Source organism: Drosophila montana, unplaced genomic scaffold, assembly GCF_035044405.1.
Source record: "Drosophila montana isolate Dmon_TW-CO22-7 unplaced genomic scaffold, ASM3504440v1 contig_3031_1, whole genome shotgun sequence".
NCBI lineage: Eukaryota > Metazoa > Arthropoda > Insecta > Diptera > Drosophilidae > Drosophila > Drosophila montana.
In genome coordinates, this window is record NW_026997907.1 from 521,333 (window position 1) to 540,819 (window position 19,487).

General features: G+C 48.5%; 3 protein-coding genes across 3 annotated transcripts; 2 read left to right on the forward strand and 1 right to left on the reverse strand.

Moving 5' to 3' along the window:
* Positions 1-942: 942 nt before the first annotated feature.
* On the reverse strand, positions 943-6,675 carry Cap-G (Chromosome associated protein G). The gene is made up of 9 exons (XM_064685394.1): positions 6,181-6,675; positions 5,914-6,090; positions 5,033-5,850; positions 4,323-4,971; positions 3,760-4,267; positions 3,313-3,692; positions 2,532-3,254; positions 2,316-2,462; positions 943-1,796 (listed from the first exon to the last, which is right to left on the reverse strand). The coding sequence occupies exons 1-9, from the start codon at positions 6,454-6,456 to the stop codon at positions 1,125-1,127; spliced, it is 4,350 nt and encodes a 1,449-aa protein (XP_064541464.1). The 5' UTR covers positions 6,457-6,675; the 3' UTR covers positions 943-1,124.
* Positions 6,676-7,095: 420 nt separating this feature from the next.
* LOC135430646 (uncharacterized) lies at positions 7,096-10,160 on the forward strand. Its single transcript, XM_064685399.1, has 4 exons — positions 7,096-8,627; positions 8,764-8,996; positions 9,076-9,469; positions 9,531-10,160. The coding sequence occupies exons 1-4, from the start codon at positions 7,164-7,166 to the stop codon at positions 10,038-10,040; spliced, it is 2,601 nt and encodes an 866-aa protein (XP_064541469.1). The 5' UTR covers positions 7,096-7,163; the 3' UTR covers positions 10,041-10,160.
* Positions 10,161-10,445: 285 nt separating this feature from the next.
* On the forward strand, positions 10,446-11,592 carry LOC135430625 (uncharacterized). The gene is made up of 3 exons (XM_064685369.1): positions 10,446-10,659; positions 10,724-10,959; positions 11,015-11,592. The coding sequence occupies exons 1-3, from the start codon at positions 10,572-10,574 to the stop codon at positions 11,330-11,332; spliced, it is 642 nt and encodes a 213-aa protein (XP_064541439.1). The 5' UTR covers positions 10,446-10,571; the 3' UTR covers positions 11,333-11,592.
* Positions 11,593-19,487: the final 7,895 nt, after the last annotated feature.

Sequence of the window (19,487 nt, forward strand, 5' to 3'; positions counted from 1 at the left end):
TAAAAGTTAACGGCTGCAAAATGGCATTGCACTGGTCCCGGCCGTTGGTTCACGTTTTTCACATCCAAATTCAGCTGAAATACCAGGCGAACAGAAATGCCCAGCAGGTAGATGCACAGAAATTTTTTGCAAAAATGATGACTTGCAAGTTTTTTAACAGTTCACTGTTAAGCAGCTGTTATTTAACAGGGCGATGTTAAGCCTATGTTAGTTAACATACCACTGTTAACAGCCCATGCTACAAAGGGGCGTCAGGTTTGATCGGAAATTCAGCTGAAATACCAGGCGAACAGAAATGCCCAGCAGGTAGATGCACAAAATTTTTTTGCAAAAATGATGACTTGCAATTTTCTTAACAGCGCACTGTTAAGCAGCTGTTATTTAACAGGCCGCTGTTAATTCTATGTTAGTTAACATACCACTGTTAAAAGCCCATGCCTCAAGGGGCGTCAGGTTTCATCGGAAATTTGGCAAAAATACCAGGCGAACAGAAATGACCAGCAGGTAGCTGCACAAAATTTTTATGAATGAAAAATTTCATTGCATACCCAAACGGGGCGTGCGGCGGCGCAGCTGGGTGCTTAGATTTGACCGAAAAATCGGCTGAAGCACCAGGCGAACAGAAATGCCCAGCAGGTAGATAAACTAAAATTTTTATAAATTTACAATTTCATTGCGTACCCACAATGTTATGCTGCAGCTTTGTAAAAGGGGTGCTGAAAGCAAAAAAGCATACATATTTCTGTACCGTTTTCGTGCGCATTTTTCAGGGATTTGGTCCTTTAGGTTCACCAGGACTATATCAATGGTATGGTATAACCAAGGATATATGAGTCAACTGGGTACCATCGAGGGGAATGGGGCTGTTGACCATTTCGGTCATTTAGGCACTCATTTAGCCACTCAAAGTGTGCGAAAAGCCGACGATCCTTAAAATGATGATTTATATTTGAAATAAGTATATTTAAACATGACTACGTAATATACATAAAATTTACAAAGGTCAAATGAACATGAAAAGCGCGCACAATGTTAAAATAGAACTTAATCGAATACAATACAAAAAACAAAATTCTAAACACTGAGAGAGGCGGATGGGGGAAAGGGACGGCGGCCGGGTACAGCTATTTGCGTCGGGTGCGGGTTGCCACAGCTGCGGCTTCTGCTGTGCCCGCACGGGTGCGCGTTGTGGCGCTCCGGGAACTGCTCGTGTTGACTGCGGCACGCTCGCCGGAGGTGGACTTGTTGCGCTTCGCTTTGTCCTGCCGCACGCGCTTTGGTGTAGACATCTTTAGGTGGCCTTCGGTCATGCTTAGCTCCTGGGACATGCGTTTTCGGGCCAAGCTCATGGCGCTCATTCGCAGACTGCGCGCCGAATGGCGCGTTATTATTCTGGTCACTGGCGTGCTGCTGCTCAGCTGGGATCCGGAGCGCCTGGTGCTGTGGCGCTGTGGTGTTTTGTGATTGGACTTTGGAGCTGGCACTGGTGGAGGTACAGGTGCCGGTAGCGTATTCTCCTTGATGGACGAGCTGCTGCTGTCCGTGGGACTGGCTGTGCTCTTTGCGGCTGGCGCTGCCATTGTCTTTGGCGCTGGCGAAGCGGCCACACTGCTTCGTCTTCTGGTCGTTCTGGCATCCAGACGCAGCTGCTTGCGTAGCGGGGAGACGCGCTTCGAGGATGTAGCCGAGTCGGAGGATTGCGAAGAGGTCGCCGGCGTTGCAGCCAGCGACTTGCGGAGCACGCGTTTGCGCCCATTGCGCAGAGGCGTTTGGATCTCGAGGTGTAAAACTTTCCGCTGCAGAAACACAAAGAAAACGAGCAAAATTAAAAATTGAAAGAAAAAAAAAAACAAAAGAGAATGCAAATTAAAACGTAATCAAAAACAGGATTCGAACTAGTGCTAAATAAATAGCTAATTATATCTTAAGAGTCCTACAAATGTTCCATACAACTATGTATAAATAAACATAAATACATACATATAAAGCATGTATTGGCGGTGCTTGGGCAGAAAGAAAACAGCGTTTTGTTGTGGGATGTTGTTTGTTGTTGTTTGATTTCAAAAACGTGTTCTTTTTAGATAGTCATTGCAAATTGCGAATCGTTTCGCATTTGCGCTTAAATTAAACAACTTTTCTTGGGTTATCAATCAATAATTACAGGCTACTTGTTTTAAACTAAACTTAATTCTTGTTTGTCTTGCGTCGCCCTGGGGGTATCTACTGCTGCATCTACTCCTACTGCTACTGCCTGGATCTGGGTCTGGGTCTGCCGGCTTTGCCTAGAGCTGCAAGCGCAAGCGCGCGGTACTCACTTTGCTGCTCCCCGCTGGTGTATTGCGTGTCCCGTTTCCGTTGCGGTTGCGCATCGAGCGCAAACGCAGGCGACTGGCATTCTGTGTTGTGTTCGCAACTGGCGACGCGGCTGTGGGCGAGTCCACGATCACATCCGAGTCGGAGTGCTGCGCATGAGGGGAAGAAAGGAGCAGCTGTGATAAGCATGAAATATAATTTTAATAAATTAAACTTACCTGCTCTTCAACGGGACTATCGGCAATCACGGAGACATCGGCGGCGACAGTAGCTTCCGTTTCCTTTTCCGCTTCACTTTCCACATCCACTTCCACATCAACCTCAACATCTGTTTCTTCTACAGATTCTGGCGCTTGAGGCGGCGATGCTGGCTGCTTTTCGGGCGTCTTCGAGGCACGCGCTATTGCCTGTTCCAGTCGCTGTTTGGTTTTGTCTCTGCGCAGATTTCGACGACTGATTTCCTTGATCTCCTCTTGTTGCTGCTGCTGCTTCTCGAGTGCCTCGGCATCTGGCGCTGGCGTTTGGGAGCCGCAGTTGCTTTCCGCATCCGAGTGACTGATGGAATTGTGGAGCGAGCGCCGCAGGAAGCGAATGCCCACTTGATTGTTGGCACCAAAAGTGGTCAGCACGGGCTCCGTTGCCACTGCCACCGTAGGCGTAGGCGTCGTTCTCGTCGAGCTGCCTTCGGTTGTTGCTGCTTCAGTTAATGTTGCAGCTTCCGTTATGGCTGTGGCTGTTGCAGGTGGTTCGCTTTCGGGCGCTGCAGGCACTTGCGTTGGACACTCCGAGGTGGACGCTGTGGTGGCCGTCACACTTTCACACTCTTCCGCATCCGCTTCACTTTCGTTGCCATCAGGCTTGCGTGCGGGCGGATTGAAGCTGCCGTTGAGCATGTCTTTAAAGTCCACAATGTTCTTAATCATGCGCGGCTCCAGTTCGCTCTGCAAAGGCATTTAATTAGACCAGAGGGTCAGCATATTTTTTGCTATTTCTACTTACACTGACCAGCTTGTCGGCCAGTTCGTGCATCTCATCCTTCATCTGCGAACTATTCAGCACATTCAGCTTAAGCGTGGTCAGCTCCTTGGCCAACAGGCGGCACATCTCCTTGCGCTCCGTGTAGTAGTTGTGTATGTAATGCAGAAAGCTGAGTGCAATCCGATTGTGAATGTTATTCTGTGGCGTACTCGTCTCCTGCACTGTGAGATCAATGAAGAACTTGGTCACATGTTCGGGCAGGACATCGTGCAGCAGCGAATCGTAGCTGCTGTTCATCACAGACCAAACGATGGGCAGCAGGCAGGGTTCGAGCAAGTGCTGCAGCTTTTGCGCGACAATATTCTCAAAGAACATGCCCAGCACCTGGCTAATGATGGGCTCTGCAGACAACAGACAAGGAATTTAGAACGAGTTGACAACAGCACATTCACATTATTTTCTGCTTACCTGTGTTCGGATTAAAGTAACGCTTGAGCAGCTTCTCGAGCACATCGGTGCGATTGTCCAGATGGCCGCGCAACACCAAGCGACACAGACCGCGCACAATGGCCAGCAGGATGCCCTTGTCGACAACCTTTTCGACAAAAAAGCCCATCATACTGATTATATCCGTATTCTGATCGTTGCCTTGCGATTGACTTCTGTCCTCCTCGCCGTCAAAATCCTGCATGGTGAACAGCAGGCGGCGTTTTGATTTGGGCGCCAGTCCTTGCCCCGCAACGGACTGATTTAGGTCCATGAAGAAGTCCACGCCGTAGTGATCCATAAGCTCGCACACGCATTGTGCAGATATTTCGCAGAGGCGCAGATTGTTGTTCTTATAGAACTCGTCCACGAGCACATCGAAGACTTCCTTGGTGTAAGCCTCGTACAGAATGCTGAACGTGGTGCCGCACTTGATGGCCCACTCGAATATGTCCAATTCCGTCGAAGCCAAATGCCGGCAAATGAAATCCTGCAGCGAAAATTAAATTAAATTTGGTTTTTAATGGGAGTATTATGTAGATTACCTTGTAGAGCTTGCAAATGCTGGGATTGAGACTATGCACATGCTCGGAGGCGACCATGTAAAAGGATATGTACAGGCCCTTGAGCACGCGCTCTTGCTTGGACAGCTTAGGGCGCGTCGGCAGCTCCAGCTCACCATGCTTCTCTAGCAGCGGCTGGATCAAGTCCCTGTACTCATCCGTCACGGTCATGCGCTCATCGTTGACGGCCTGCGCACGCATATATTCTTTTTGGCGCACAAAGTTCTCCTCCATTTCCTCGAGTTCCAGAATTTTCACCTTTAGCGATCGAATATTCATGACCAGCGATGTTTCTACATTGTCGAGCAGCTTATCCGTTAGTTCACGATCGTGCACAAAATCATTTTGCTTGGCATTCAGTTCGCATATCTCGTAGATGATCTCGATGAAGTACTGCATCCGCGTGGCCACATCGCTCACCAGCTGCTCCACGCAGCGCACCAGCACGGCCACAATCTTGTGATCCAGCAGGCATTCCCTCAGCAGATGCGTGATCAGCTCTTTCAGATTGGCGCGACCAATCTCATCGCCCAGATCGTAGGTCTGCAGTATTTCCACCAGCGACAGCATCATGCTTTGGAACTCGATCTGTGCAAATTTGTCCATATCCGGCTTCTGGAACTGACAGAACCTGCGGGGATACCAATTGGTTTACAGTCTGTTTATGAGAACTGACAAGTCATGCAACTTACTTTTTCACATAATCGCAGAAGACGCTCAGCTCGGGCAGCACCTGCTCGAATTCGTCGGCCTGTGTCTGCTGCAGGTATCCACTGAGGCACTGCCAGTACAGAACGAGCTCGACGGTGAGTGCCTCGTGCGGCACGCACCGATGCAGATCACAGTCCTCGGTCAGCGGCAGCTGGGCGAGCAGCTCACTGTTGGCGGTCTGCTCGAAGATCACGAATAGCATTTGGCGGGCGACACGTCTGAAGCGCATGAGCTCCTCCTCGTTAGAATCAAGCTTGAGCGCGGCTGTCAGCTGTATATAGTTCTGCTGGTACGATTCGATCCAGGCCTTGAGCATGTACTTGATGACATTCTTGCGCACATTCTCCGAACTGTCGTTGAGTCCACGCTCGAGGAGCGTCAGACGCTGTGACACTTTATAGGAGCGCACCGGGTAGTTGCACATGTTGATGTACGTGTGGCGTCGCACCTTTTCGTCCACGTCCCAAAGGCGCTGCAATATGTGTGGCACGGTTAGATAGTTGCGGCCCATGCACGAGATGATGCACTGCCGCACGCTGGACGACGGATCCGAGCTTAAATGATATTGATAGGCGCACAGTACCGGATCGTTGGGATGATCCGGCACCTGCAGACGCTGCATGGCCAGCACCGCCTCCTTGCGCACGCTGGGCGACATGTCCTTCAGCCGATCCAGCATATAGTGGAGAATTTGATCGCATTGCGAGTCATCTAAAGCCGCATACGGGCCGAGATGTTTCAGTATGAGATTCACGAAGAAACAAATGCGATAGCGTATGTGCGGGCTATTGGAAATTGTCTGCGAAACACGAAATGTAAACAAAATAAGCATATGCGATAAGAAAGTACAGTAAACACCCACCGATAGCAGCCAACAAAATGTTTCGGCCAAAATAGGATGTGTTTTTTCCGACTCGAAGCTGGTGACGAACTTGGCGCAGAATGCAAGCGCCGTATTGCCATACTCGTTGCCCTCGTCCGCCTCCAGCACCGTCTTGAACATCTTGATGAACGTGAACATGAAGGCGTCGTGGTCCAGCTGCAAAAAGAGGCCAAAACGTGTCAGATGGGGGTGTTACACGAGGAACTGCAACATTAATTTCGCCCTGCCCCCCTCTCGATAACATACCTTCGAGTACAGTTGCTTCAGCTCTTTGATGTAGCGCTTGTGGAAGGTCTCGTTGAGCTGTGCATTCGAGAGGATTGTGTACATTGGCCCTTGGCCCACGGTGCGACGCTCGCTGGCAAGGCTGCGGCTGCAGTTGCCGTTGCTGCTGCTGCTGGTCGAGGCGGCGGCGCCAGCAATGGACGCCGCATCGACGCTGCGCTGCTCCTTTTCGTTTGCATTTTCTTTTTCTTTAGTTTTTTTGTTGCGCTTCGCATTCGGCCGTCCCTTCTTGACCATTGTATTTGTATTTTGTGTTTGATTGCGCCGTGCGGCTCTTCACTTTATCGTATCTATCGATTATTGTGTTACTTAACTTATTTCCTTGTTGTTTGTATTTTATTTTGCACGCTCAGTTCTTCAAATTGTACACAGCGCAGTTGAATTTCGTTTTTTTTTTTTGAGATGCCAGCGAACAAACACAAGCGTCGCGTTCTTCTGCATTCTGCATTCCACCCCATTCGTGCTGCCGTTAAAATGATTTTTTTTCAACTGGTGCTGCCAACTCGTCGCAAATGTTGCCAATGTTTGCCTCGATCGTTTCTGCTGTCGGGTAAATTTGAATTTAAAATTAAGGTCATTAATTATTTTATTTTATAATTTTATAAGCAAATAGATATATTAATATATTTATAATTCAGGAAAGCACGAGCTGTTAAGTCAGAGAACATTTTGTATGCAGAAAATAGAATTAATTTAGGCCATGCCAGGCAGCTATTTTTTATTACCAATTGCAGCGTGACAAATGCTCACTGCTACAGCACGAATTGTAATTTCTTTTCGTTCAAATTGTATTTAACCCTTTCTGAAATTTGATTAAAGATTATTATTCGGAACCGTATTGGAGTACATTTACTACAACTTTGTGAGAATTTATCCAATCAATGCCTTTTCAGTCAGTTATTAATGTAAATGTTTAGAGGAATAGAGATTATTGTTCAACTAAAATGGCGAGCGGAACAAAGCGCGTTTACGAAGCTCGCTCCAAATACCCGGATCGTACCAAAAACATTGAAAATTCTTTCCCGCCATTGACTGTCGTTATAAAAACTCTGGAAACGGGCATGTTGCTGCTCAGCTCGAAGGAGGAGCCCGTATTACAAGTTGTACTCAGTCATTTGGCGGAGTTTGCTCGAAAACAGGATGAGAATATAGTGGAGCTGAAGAAACGGCAATTGCTGGAGGTGCTGATCGATAAGGAGATCTATATGAATGCGGATAATGTTATTATCCGCCGCTTCGCCTTGTTCCTTATCACTCTGGTGCTGGATAACACGGAACTGGGCGAATATGAAACGGAGAAGATCGCACAGCTGCTCGACGTGTGCTTCAGTTTCTATCTGAAGGAGAGCGATGAGTTCTGCATCGAGTATCTGACCTATATAGTCAATTTGTGTCTGCGCGATCCGAAAGTGGCTCAGAATGTTCTTGAAAATATTGAATTTCTTGAGAAGTTCAAGAACATATTCATCAACTCGGATAATCCAGATACTGTGCTCAATTCCATTGAGGCATTGCACAAAATTTTACAAGTCCAAAGCGCCGAGGAGATGCTGGAGTTTACCACACTGCCGGGATTCCCGGTTGATCGCATCATCTGCGAGCTGACCAACGAGTTCCTGGAGATACGTCTGGCCGCCATCAAGGTGCTGAAGACCCTGCTGGCCGATACCAGCGACGAGAGTGTCTTCGAGCCACTGCATCGTTGCTTCTTTGTGCTGCAGCAGCTGGTCAAAGCGTTCTGTACGAATCCCAAGGCGCCCGACGCCCTTGGCATTATCGAGGTGCTGGCCACGGCTCTGCGCTCCGAGAAGATGACCAAGCTGTTCTTCGAGCAGAATCTCTTTGACCAGATGGTGGAGCATTTGAAGGAGGACATGGACTTTCTGCCACCCGATGTCGTCTGCACCATCATTTCCATATTCGCCGAGGCGGCCAAATACGAAAAGTACCTGCCACGCATCCACAATGCCAACATTACGGCAATGTTCCTCAAGTGCCTGATGAAGAGCAAACCGGAACCAGCTCCATTTGTCATCATGGGTCTGAATCGCATGAGTGCGCTTCCGGAGGCACTGCGCACCATTGTCGCCGAGTATGAAAATGGGGCCCTCACATGTTTGGTTAACCTGGTGCGTTCGCCGGATGTGTCCATCAAGACACGCGAGCAGGCCGCCGAGTTCATTGGCAGTCTGCTGGTCAGCTCATTCCGCGCTACATCCGAGAAGCTAATGGACATCAATGTAGCGGAAGCGTTGGCAGCCACCCTAAGGCAGGGTCTGCCGGAACTATCGATAGATCTGATATTGTCGATGCTGGCGATTATCGAGAGCTTGGCCTCCAATGATGAGTATCGTACGATTATGGGCGAATATACGCCGCTCGCTGAACAAATTGCGCAGCTACTTATGGTAAATATCTAACAATCGGTTACCGATAGCTTATCGGAACTATCGTTTATATATCGATATTTATCGATGCTCGTCTATCGATTTTCATTTATCGATTTATCGTTTACATTTATAGTCTAAAAATTGCCTTTAACAGCGCTCCTATGCTCACTCCATCTTGGTCCACAACATATTCCGCTGCCTGTGCACCATTATCGACGAGGAGCCCGTTCGCGAGGTGCTGCTCGGCAATTACATTGTATCCTCAATAAAGCGCGCTCTCAAATCTCTGTCCAATCTGGTCAAGACCGCTGTCACCAACTTTATACTACAGACCACACGTTTCAATTGCTTCGTAGATGCCTACATTGATCGCGGCATTCTGGAGGTGTAAGTTGTTCCCTTTCAAATGGAATATCCAACTGGCAAATTGTATTTATATCCAATTCAACTCCGATTTTCTTTACAGGCTGATGCTGTTCCAGAAGCACGCGTTCTGCGTTTCCACTTGGGGTCCGGCTATTGAGAGCATTCTGTCCAAGTGCCCCACCATGAAGTTCTGCATTCGCAACTGTTTGGGCTTTACGGATATAACCGCTGGCAAGGATTTCTATGTGTCGAAGCGTAAGTTTGGGGATTTCCGCTGCTTTCAGAGTATATTGCGACAGGACTGTTCGCCGCTGGAGGCCGTGCTGGTGGTGAACTTTGACCGACCCTCTGCGGATGCGAACGATGTGATTTGTGTGCCATCTTATTGCCTGCACGATATCGATATTGCGGGCGACCAAAAGTGGGCTTATTGCAAGCGACCCGCTGATACCAAGCTGCCTGAATTCCTCGAGGCGCTTAACGAGACCTTGGCCGTGGGTATTATGAACTTGGCAACTATTTCCGACTAGCATTGACCATTTACTGCCCTTCCAGTTGCATGGCCTTGTGGAGAATCCAGATAGAATCAGACGCAGCATTGACTTTGAGAATGTGGCCAAGCGCAGCAAGATCATAGCCGAGGCCGTGAACAGCGTCATGTCGGAGGACATCAAGATACTCGATCTGAACACCACCGAGGAGTGCTCCCGCCACACTGTGCGCTGTCATTTGGAGGCCCTGCGCCACATCTTCCACACCAACTTCATACCCTTGGGCGAGGTGCGCAGCGGCTGTCAATTTGAGCGTGCGATCCTCTTCAAGTGCTTCGCCGATCAGATTGGCCTGCCCTGCACCCTGCAGCGCAGCGTCGACGGTCGCATGCTGTACAACGAGGTGCCGTTGCCGCTGGAACTGGAGAAGGACATACATTGCGACAAGAAGACCCTGAAATTCATGCCCTGGCGAATGCTGCGTCCCACACACATTGTTGACCTTATGTACAATATAGGCGAACTCTACCCCATGCAGTGCCGTCAGGCATTACAGTATTTGCGTCTCTACTGAAGCTAAAAATTCCAAAGATTTTATTGTTGTTTTTATGCAAAATTTTGATGTTAGCCCCAATAAATATTCAGTAATATTAAAGTGGGTCAAGCGGCTGAAATACCGTATCCTTCTAGTTAATTTTGTTCATGTTTTTGTTGGCGTCGATTCATAATAAAAAATTCTCCGATTCGCTCCTAAAAAGTGCAACCTTTTGGTAAACCACTTTTTATTGCCATCCTTATCCTTGTTAAGACCATCCCGAATCTCATATTTTGATCGGGTTTTTCTGAATGCTTTCGTTTAATTCTCAACTAGTTTATGCTGTCCTTGGTAAATACTCTTGGGTTTGTGTCTTCGCTAGCCGCTAGAACTGCACCCACTGCGCATGTCATTATCGGCAGTTCTTTATATTGTGACATTCGCTGTCAAACGACATCGTTTGGTTCTTCCAAATAAACAAAGGTCTGCTCGCGGCTGCTCGGGTCTTTAGAATAAGTTGTTTAGCTGGCTGGAAAGGCGTCAATTGGCCCAGTTGGCGGCCAACACAGCATGTCCAGCATGCCCAGAGCTCTCCTAACGCTCGCCTACTTTGTGCTCACCTCCTGCTCCATTGTGTTCACGGCCTGCGTCAATAATGGTAAGTGAGGCGACCTTCGACCCGAGCTGGGAAAATCAATAAAGATGCGCATCTAATTGGATAGTGACTGGCACGGGCACCAGCTCGCCCGGATCGGGACCCAGTTCGGCAGTCAGCCTGAGCACTTCGCTGACCAACGACGGGCACATTCATCGCACGGCGGCGGCCATCGAGCGGGTGAACAAGCTCTGGTGCTATGCCTGTGATACCATGGACGACGGTCTGGCCTGCGTGGATGTGCTTGAGCGCAACAGCACGGCGCTAATGAAGAAGTGCCAGGGCGAGGAGTTCATCTGCATGGTAAGAGCTGCATCCTTTCGAGCGGGATCTCTCTAATCTCCTCTTTTTGAAATAGGTCAAGCGCTTCTCGTACACCACCAGCACTGAGAACTCCACGAGTTCGCCAAAGATGTGGTCGCTGGATCGACGATGCGCCGCCAACTGTGAGCCCGGCTGCATTGTTATAGGTGAGCGCACCAAGCTCTATGCCTGCACATCCTGCTGCGAGGAGTCCTTCTGCAATACGGGACGTGGCGGCGCCGCTGGCATCTTCCATCGCGAGGCAACGGGCATTGGCACGCGCATCTTTTGGCTGGCAGCCCCGTTCCTGGTCAACATATCGCTAATGCTCTACAAGCGGCATGCCGGTCATGTGCTCATCCAGCTACAGTAGTCCCTCGTAATGCAGCACCGACAACAAAGGGCGTGTGTACCTCAAGGAATTTAGCCAATTTAAGTAGCCAAACTAAGCACTCCACTTGCTCAAATCTAATTGAATAATTGAACTAATTAACTGTACGAGTTGCCCGCATTTGACCTACTCATAGATTTAGATATACAACTATATACTAGCCTGCATATAAGAATTTGAGTGTGTACTTGTGTATAGTTAGCCAATGGTCTTGGTGTGATAATAAATGAATCCAAGTGTCAGTCTGTGCGAGTATTTATCACTTCGTCTCTGAGGGTAGAAAAGTCAGAACCAGTTGTGAATTTGAAATGTATCTTAGAAAAAACTGCAGCCAGAACCAGTTGTGAATTTTAAATGCATCTTAGAAAAACCTCCAGTTGTTATGTATTCAAAAAACTCCTCTCCAAGAAATTTTAGATAATTGGTTTGCAGCATTTGTTCAGTTCTAAACGAATTTTAGAATAATTTACGACTTCTGAGTTAAGCGAAGTAAATTATCTTCAAGCGATGCTTAAATCCCTTGAGCCTTTGTATAACTTGCAGTTAATTCCCACTTTAGAGCAGATTATAAATACAATGAGAATGAGGGAGAACAATTGCAATTAGGGTATTAATTTCTAATTGGAATATTTCGAGCACAACTGATACAGTTTAGAGTCCCTGCACATGGTCTGCATTAATTTATACCCATGCCACGGCACATTTCCTATCCAGTTGGAAACATGTGTAGTCCTTTATCCGCTTAGCTCGGTTTCCAGGCTCCTTAAACCGTTCATTTGGTTTCGTGAATTGCATTACATATCCGTTTGTGTGGCCGTCTGTGCGAGTGAGTCCGGCTTTGTCTCTTCCTCTCCCCTGCATCCGCATCCGCATGCGACACCCGTGTTCCCACATCATTCACAACCATCCACATCCGTTGAGTTGGCCACTCGAGGCTCACTCTGGGCGGCATTTCCGGGCAGACAACTTACTTGCAGCATGAATTATTTATTGGACAAAGTATTCATAAGCAGACAAAGTGGGTTAGCAGCTGCAGCAGCGGGAGAAGGAGGAGGAGGAGCAGGCGAGGGACAGTTGGAGAGGTTGTGTTCCTAATCAGCTGCCCACCCATTCTCGCTTTTTGGCTAATAGGGCTGCCGTTAAGAGCAGATATTTGGCAATATGTGTATCTATGCTTTGTGGGCGTGGCCTGCCCACTCATTTGAGAACTCACACATAATTTGTTTTCATCAGAGTAAGTGAGGCGCGGAGTGGACAACTTTCTCTTTGACTTCAACTTGGGCCGTCTCCTGGGTCCAATTGCAATTATTTTGCTTTGGTTGCGTGTAAGTTATGGCCTGAGGGGGAGAGCCACATCTTGGCTAATAAACAGAAGACAAATCTGTGCATTTTGTTGCTTAATTTACATAAATGGCCAGCGGCAGCAGCAGCAGCAGCAGCAGCAGCAGCAGCAAGAGCCTGTCCACTCGCAGGAGACGACAGCAGGGCCTCAGCTCGATAGGGTTGTCGTCTTGGTGCGCCGCAGCGCATTCATCATGTAGAGTTGTTTGGTTTGCTGGAGGGGCGGCAAGGGTGGGTAGGGTTTGTCCCCTCTAGTCTATTGGCTTTTTGCTTTATGTGCTTTGCTGTGTGTGTGTTTCGGCGTTTATGTTGCGGCTTTCATGTCGTAAATCTTCATCAGACGGCAAATTACGTGGTTGCCAGCCGACGGCTCTAACCAACACCGCAGGCACCTCTCACTCTCACTCTCACTCTCTCTCTCTCTATCTCTCTCTCTCTCTCTCTCTCTTAGTGTTTACCTCACTCTGTGCAACTGAGCCTGGCCACTTTTTGCAGCGGCAACTGTGTTGGCCATATCCGGCAAACAATAAAGTGACCGCAATGCCAGGCTTTCAGCCTGTGGGTGGTAAAAACAATAAAGCGGTGACAAAAACCAAACAAACAGCAAGCAACAACAACAACAACAACAGCAACAACAGCCAGCAACAAAAACAGCTGCAACAACAACAACAATCGCGGCAGCAACATCCCATTGACAACAGTTTCATTTATGAAAAATAATAGCTGAAGCGGCAGCAATATGCGAAATTTATTATTATATTTGCGTTGTGCCGCAAAAAAGCAAACGTTGCCGACGCCTGTTAACCCCCCTGTTAACCCCCCTGTTGCCCGAATCGCCCCTGCCCCGACAGTCGCCCAATGTCGACCCCGAGACCGATCCCGATGCCGACCTCAATATAGTTGGCTGGCGCTGGTTGTCATTGCGCACGACGTCAATGGGCAGCTGCAACACGGCAACAACAGCAGCAACAACAGCAACAACAGCAGCAGCAACAGCAACAGCAATAAAGGCCCACAGCAATTGTTGTTGTTGTGGTTGTTGCTGTTATTCGTTTTATTCATTCATTATTATTGCTACTTTGGCGTTGTTCGCGTTTTTCACTCTGTTGTTGTTCTCGTTGTTGTTGTTTTGCTGTGTGATTTCTGGCGACACGTTTATGTTGTTGTTGTTGTTGTCGCTGTTCTGGCTTCTCGTTAGTCGCGTTGTTCTTGTTGCGGCAAGTTCACAAAGAAATTTCAATTAAAATGCAACAATGCCGCACTCCATCATCAGCGCGCCAAGCTGACAAACCGCGCACATTGCCCCTACCCCCGCCCAGTTCCTGCAATGTAACAAACCGTGCCGAAAGAGCAAACGACCCGCACAGCCACCCACGAGCTGCTGCTCCCCCACAAACTGCAGCTGGAAGCAGACTGCGTGGCGCGCTTTTTAAGGGGGCTGCTTTAAGAGTTACAGACGCAAACCCAAATAGTTGTGGGAATTACTGAGATAATCAAAATTGTAGCTCCAATTCCTACAAGTTATAATTGCCGAAGAAAACCTTCCTCATAGTTTCCTTTTCATTGCTTTGCATTTGCCTTGAAGCTTTAGTTAATCCTATTCCCCTTTTTGTGTCAACTTTTTGGGCAACCATCGATGTTGATTTGTTGCTGCTGTTGTGCCTGCGTCCTTTTGGTCTGTTCTAGGTGATAAATCTTTGTCGCCAGGCAAATGCGAAACACGGCAGCAACTGCAACAACAACAACAGCAACTGGTTGCAGCCAGGAGAAACGGAGCAACCAATTGCCGAGCCCAAACAGGCGTAACAGCCTGGCCAAGCCAAGCGAAGCCAAGGCAAGCCAAAAATGTTGGTGGCCTTGTTGCTGCGGGCAATCTCCCAGTTCCAGTCCCAGTTCCAGTTGCAGTCCCAATCTCCCAATTCCCCGATTCCCCAGTCTTGGCACAGCGAACGTGTAATTAAAACTTTGAGCAACAGCCACGCAACGACAACTACAATTGACTGACTGCCAGTCTGGCTGCCTCAGGCGCCATCTCCCTCGCCCATATCCACCCTCTCCGTCCTTTCTCCTTGCTCCTCTGCAGTAGTCAGTTTTTGGCGCCTTGTTTTTGGGCGGCGTGCGAACAGTTTGGCTCCTTCTTGATAACGTTTCGCCCGTGGATCGTTGATTGGATCAAATCCAAATCCAAATGCAGCTGACACTGATGGCGCCTGACCCAAGTCCCGGGCCGCAGCCTGAGTCCTGCTCCTGCTCCTGCTCCTGCTGCTGCTGCTGCTGCTCCTGCTGCTGGTCTGTTGTGTCGTGAGATTTGCGTAAATGATTTTGATAGATTTGATGGGATTTGTGCGCGGGTTTTTATGCACAGCAGCTCCTTAACCCCCATCCCCCATCCCCAACCATTTACGGCTGCGAAATGGGTTTTCGAGCAGCAGAGCTCTCAAGCTGATTACAAGCTCAAGGCTTTGCCACACTTCCTGTCTTTGTGTGTGTGTGTAAAGCTTCACTTTCCTTTGCTTTGGCTTTAATTCTCGCCATTTCCGGACACGGACACGAAAATGCACTACACACAAATTAGAGTGCAAAAAAAGTAGAAGGAGGAGGAGAGGACGTCGAGACGCGTGTTGCAAATTGATTTTTTGTGTCTACTTCGCCTCACCAGTTGCCAGTTCCCGGTTGCCGGTTGCCACTTACTCCACCAGCTACTTTCTACACGCGCGTAATCTGTGCTTAGAGCGCTTCGCTCTCCTTCCCGCTAAAGCTCTACTAGTCTCCGTCTCCTTCTCCCCTTTCTCTCTCTCCCCTGACATGCATTTGCATATTAATCTGGCCAGGAGCAGCCGCTCCAACGACCCCAAAATTACATGAAACTACACATTTTGGTTTGTCACCTCGGCGCACAGCAAGTAATCAGCTCTCTATGTCTATGTGTGTGTGTGTGTGCGCTTTGTGTGTTGTGTTGTGTTGTGTTGTGCGCCGCTTTCGGCAATCGCATGGCCACCTCCGCCTCCACCTCCACTCTGCCCCGCACAGCTCCTAAATGTATGCAAATGAGGGCCAACGAGGACGGCGGCAGCTGCTCTCAAGGCGACTTAACGCCTGCTTAATGAACATAAATTAGTCACCAGGTGTCACGTTGCCTCACGCTGGGCGTGTCAGTGGGCGGCACGCCAGCAAAGATGGGGGTAGGGAGTAAACGCATTTATATATCAATTTGTAGAACATGCCTATGCTACATTGTTGTTTCCCAAGGTCTTTAAGTCCTTTAGACTAAATTATTTAGAGCAAATCTTAAAAATGTTGTCGATCTGGCAACACCAAGCAGCTACTTGAGAAACGATTAAAGACAAAAGACAATCTTCTGCGTAAAATGCACTTTAAAGTTGACCTTCAATTCAGCGCACAAAATACTTTCGGCCCTTTCAAATACAACTCTAAATTTTGCGCGATCTGGCAACACGGAGTATGTAAATGCACTCATTAAGTTGGCTGCGCCTCACTTTGCTCAAGCTACACTCTATCTATTGTACGCAATCAAGCTGAATTCATATGATTAACAACCAATTTGGTCGATTCGCGTTCTCCATTACGCTATTCCCAGTTGGATATGGTAGTTGGCCGTTGATTGGGTTTCGCTTCAGTTTCGCTGCCATAATACAATTTGTTGCACATCCGGCTGGAGTCCACTCGGATTTCCTCGCACCGCATCCTGCGCCCGGGCAGCACTTTGATGCAATTAGTTTGGGAGCATTTCGCATTCAGGTGTATGTAATATGACTCAACGGCAATTCAGAATTGATTGATGGGTATCCATGTATCCATGTAAATGCCCGGCAGCCGAGTATGAGTATACTCATGAATATTGAATGATAACATGTCAGCCATAATCGCATTTCGATTGCCCTCGCACTGCATTCGCTTTAATGGGGAGAATTAAGCAGCCAAGAAGTGCCTTTTAATTGCCCGTTCCACACGCTCTCATTCATTTTCTAATGGACCTTCCAGCCGAAGAGCTGCTCAAACACTCGAATGCGAGCCGAGTCATTAAAGTTTTGACCCCATTCGCCGGGCTGGACTCCAAGTGCACCTTTTGACCCAGTTTATTGACTCTTGCCTTCAATTACAGTTCGCTAATCATTGCCTTTGGCTCATTACAAATGTCAATCCCGTTGAGTGCCCGCCCCCAGCCTTGTCATCAGACAGTTACAATGGGATTAATGGGCTCCCCTTTAAGTTCGGAGCGAACACAATTTGACCGCAATAAAATCAATAGCAAAACACACACGCAGCAGCCACTGACCAAGTGGAGGGTGTAAAAACCGCGGGCAGATGGTCTCTCCGGATCGGAGTTTGCAGCAGCTCCTAATACCACAAGGGCAGAGCGGCTGCTTATGTGAAGTGCTGCACTGCGGCCGGGCAAATCCCACACAAAGCCCATGTTGGTCAGCCGAAACGCTCGCTCTCTCCTGGCCAGGCTCACAGGATAACAGGATAACAGGCTAACTGGGTAACAGGCAACAAAGGCAACATCCGCTGGCGACTTCCGTTTGCCTCTCTGCGGCTGACAGGAAGCAATCAATAGTGTAATGGCAGACAAAAGCATCCGCCATAGTTTGGCACTAGCCTGACACAACCTGCATAGATCGGGTCGGGCAGGAGCAAAGGGAGATTAAGGACCAACAAAAAAAACGAACAAAATTATGGGGAAAGAAATGCAAAAACTGAGCTTACATCAACTGACAGCTGCGCAATTTGTCAACCTTTGCCCAGGGCGAGCCGACCCCCTGCTGCGCCACGCCCCTCACCTGACCAGACTTAAGCCCCGTCGCACATTAAATTGTCCCCTTTACCCTTCCACCCCTCTGCCCCCTCTTTTAGCTTTGTCGCAAATGTAAATAATGCGTTTTAATCAAAAGAACAACAGTGGAAAATCCATTAACGGCGTACGTGCCGCACCCCAGTTGCTTCGCTTGCCCCAAAAGGGGGGACACTTGTCGGGTTACCCCCCGCCTCCTCATCCCCTCCTCAACTTTGCTTCGGCCTAGGCTTAACTTTTCGCATGCTGCGCGCGTCATTTGCAGGTTGATTTACAAATTTCTTTAATGAGGCGACGACAACATTTTTAATTAGCACCTGTTCAGGTTGCACGAATCTCTCTCGTAATCTCCATAAAATACTCTAGTCTGGGCGTGCTCCATGGAAATTAATTTCCAACTTTGCGCTATCTATGCTCCCCTCCTTCCCATCTCTCCCTCCTTCCTTCCTTCGCTTCGCTTGCTCACGCACTTCTTCAAGTTCGCCCTCAAATGATGCCATTCGAATGCGTCGCGTAGCGTGGAGGAGGAGCTGGAGGTGGAGCTGGAGTTGGCTGCTGTGTCGCCCCACGTAACCCATTCGCTCCATGTACTTGCTCGACATCTTCAACCGCAGCAGCCACTTACGCCCCTCCTCCCTCCCCCCTCCCCCTCCCTCACAAGCCTATGTGAGCTTACTTCTGATCCAATATCCTAATGCCTTTCTATGTTCGCTTCGCTTTGGCGCTGCACATGGCGTGTAGCTGGCGTAGGCACCAGCTCACACTCAGACTTCCCGCAGTTAGTGGTTCCCTCCCCCTCCCCCCTCCGCCCACTCTGACTCAAAGCTTTTGTTGGTGTTGTTGCAATAATATTTTGCAAGTGTTTCTAAACAAGCACAAAGTCATGTTTCAACAGCTGTAGTCTGGCTTCTGCTCGCTGCTGTTTTTATTGCTATTTACCCCCCTCTTCAGGCCTCTCCCCTTCCCCCAACCCATCCCTGCCTCTTGTGCTGTAATTGTTGTAGTCCCCACAGCCGTTAGCTAAACTTTCGCTGCACATTAAAGCAATTTGGCCAACATTTATAGACTGATTTAATAGAATCAAAAGCGAGGGGTTGGAATGAGAGTAACCAGACGGGAGGGAGGAGTGAGGTGGAGGATTGGGGCGAAGGGAGCCCCACACAAATGAGATATTTCCACACAAGTGAGCAGATCAGGGCCGACAACATTTCAGTGTGTGCACTTGGATATAATTGTTTGACTAAATGAGTGCCTCGCTCCGCTGCCCGGCCCCCGTCTTCCTTTCCTTCCATTCCCTTTGCTTAGTGCTTCAGTTCGCTTAACGCTCACAAATACTCATACGAGTGTGTAACAGGAGAGTGGAGAGGAGAGTGGCTACTGACTATGGCAAGAGAACAGCAATAATTATGGCAAACACCCCCTCCTAGAACTACCCCCGCTCTTCAGACAGAGGCATATGCTATTTTGGGCTCCACTTTTGTTGAAATTCATTTAACTCCCCGTCGCCCCCTCAGAGCGTGAATCCTAGCAGTAGATACGGCAAATGGACGACTCTTGGCATTGTGCATTATCCCAGACATCCAAATATTCCAGATAACCATGTGAATCCATGTGAGTGTCTCGAACGAGTCATGACTGTGGCTGCTCTTGTGCCCCGCGGAAGCCCCCTCGAAACGGTTGCCATAATGAGGACGAAATTGAAGTCTAAACAAACAGAAATCGTTTGGAGAAGAGGCAGAAGAGACAGAAGAGGCCAGGACGAAGCCAGGACGAAGCTGGAGGAATGTTAAGGAATAAGCAGCAAATAAAAATCCAAAGGAGTCTCCATGGAAATTGAATATTTAATTATGCGTCGATGGAAATTGCGTTTGAAGATGGTGACGAAAATGGCCCAAGCAATCATGAGAATGGCGACAGAGCGGACCAAAGATAGCGAGAGAAGAGAGGAGAGAGGAGATGGTACACTTTGTTGTCTAGGAAAAA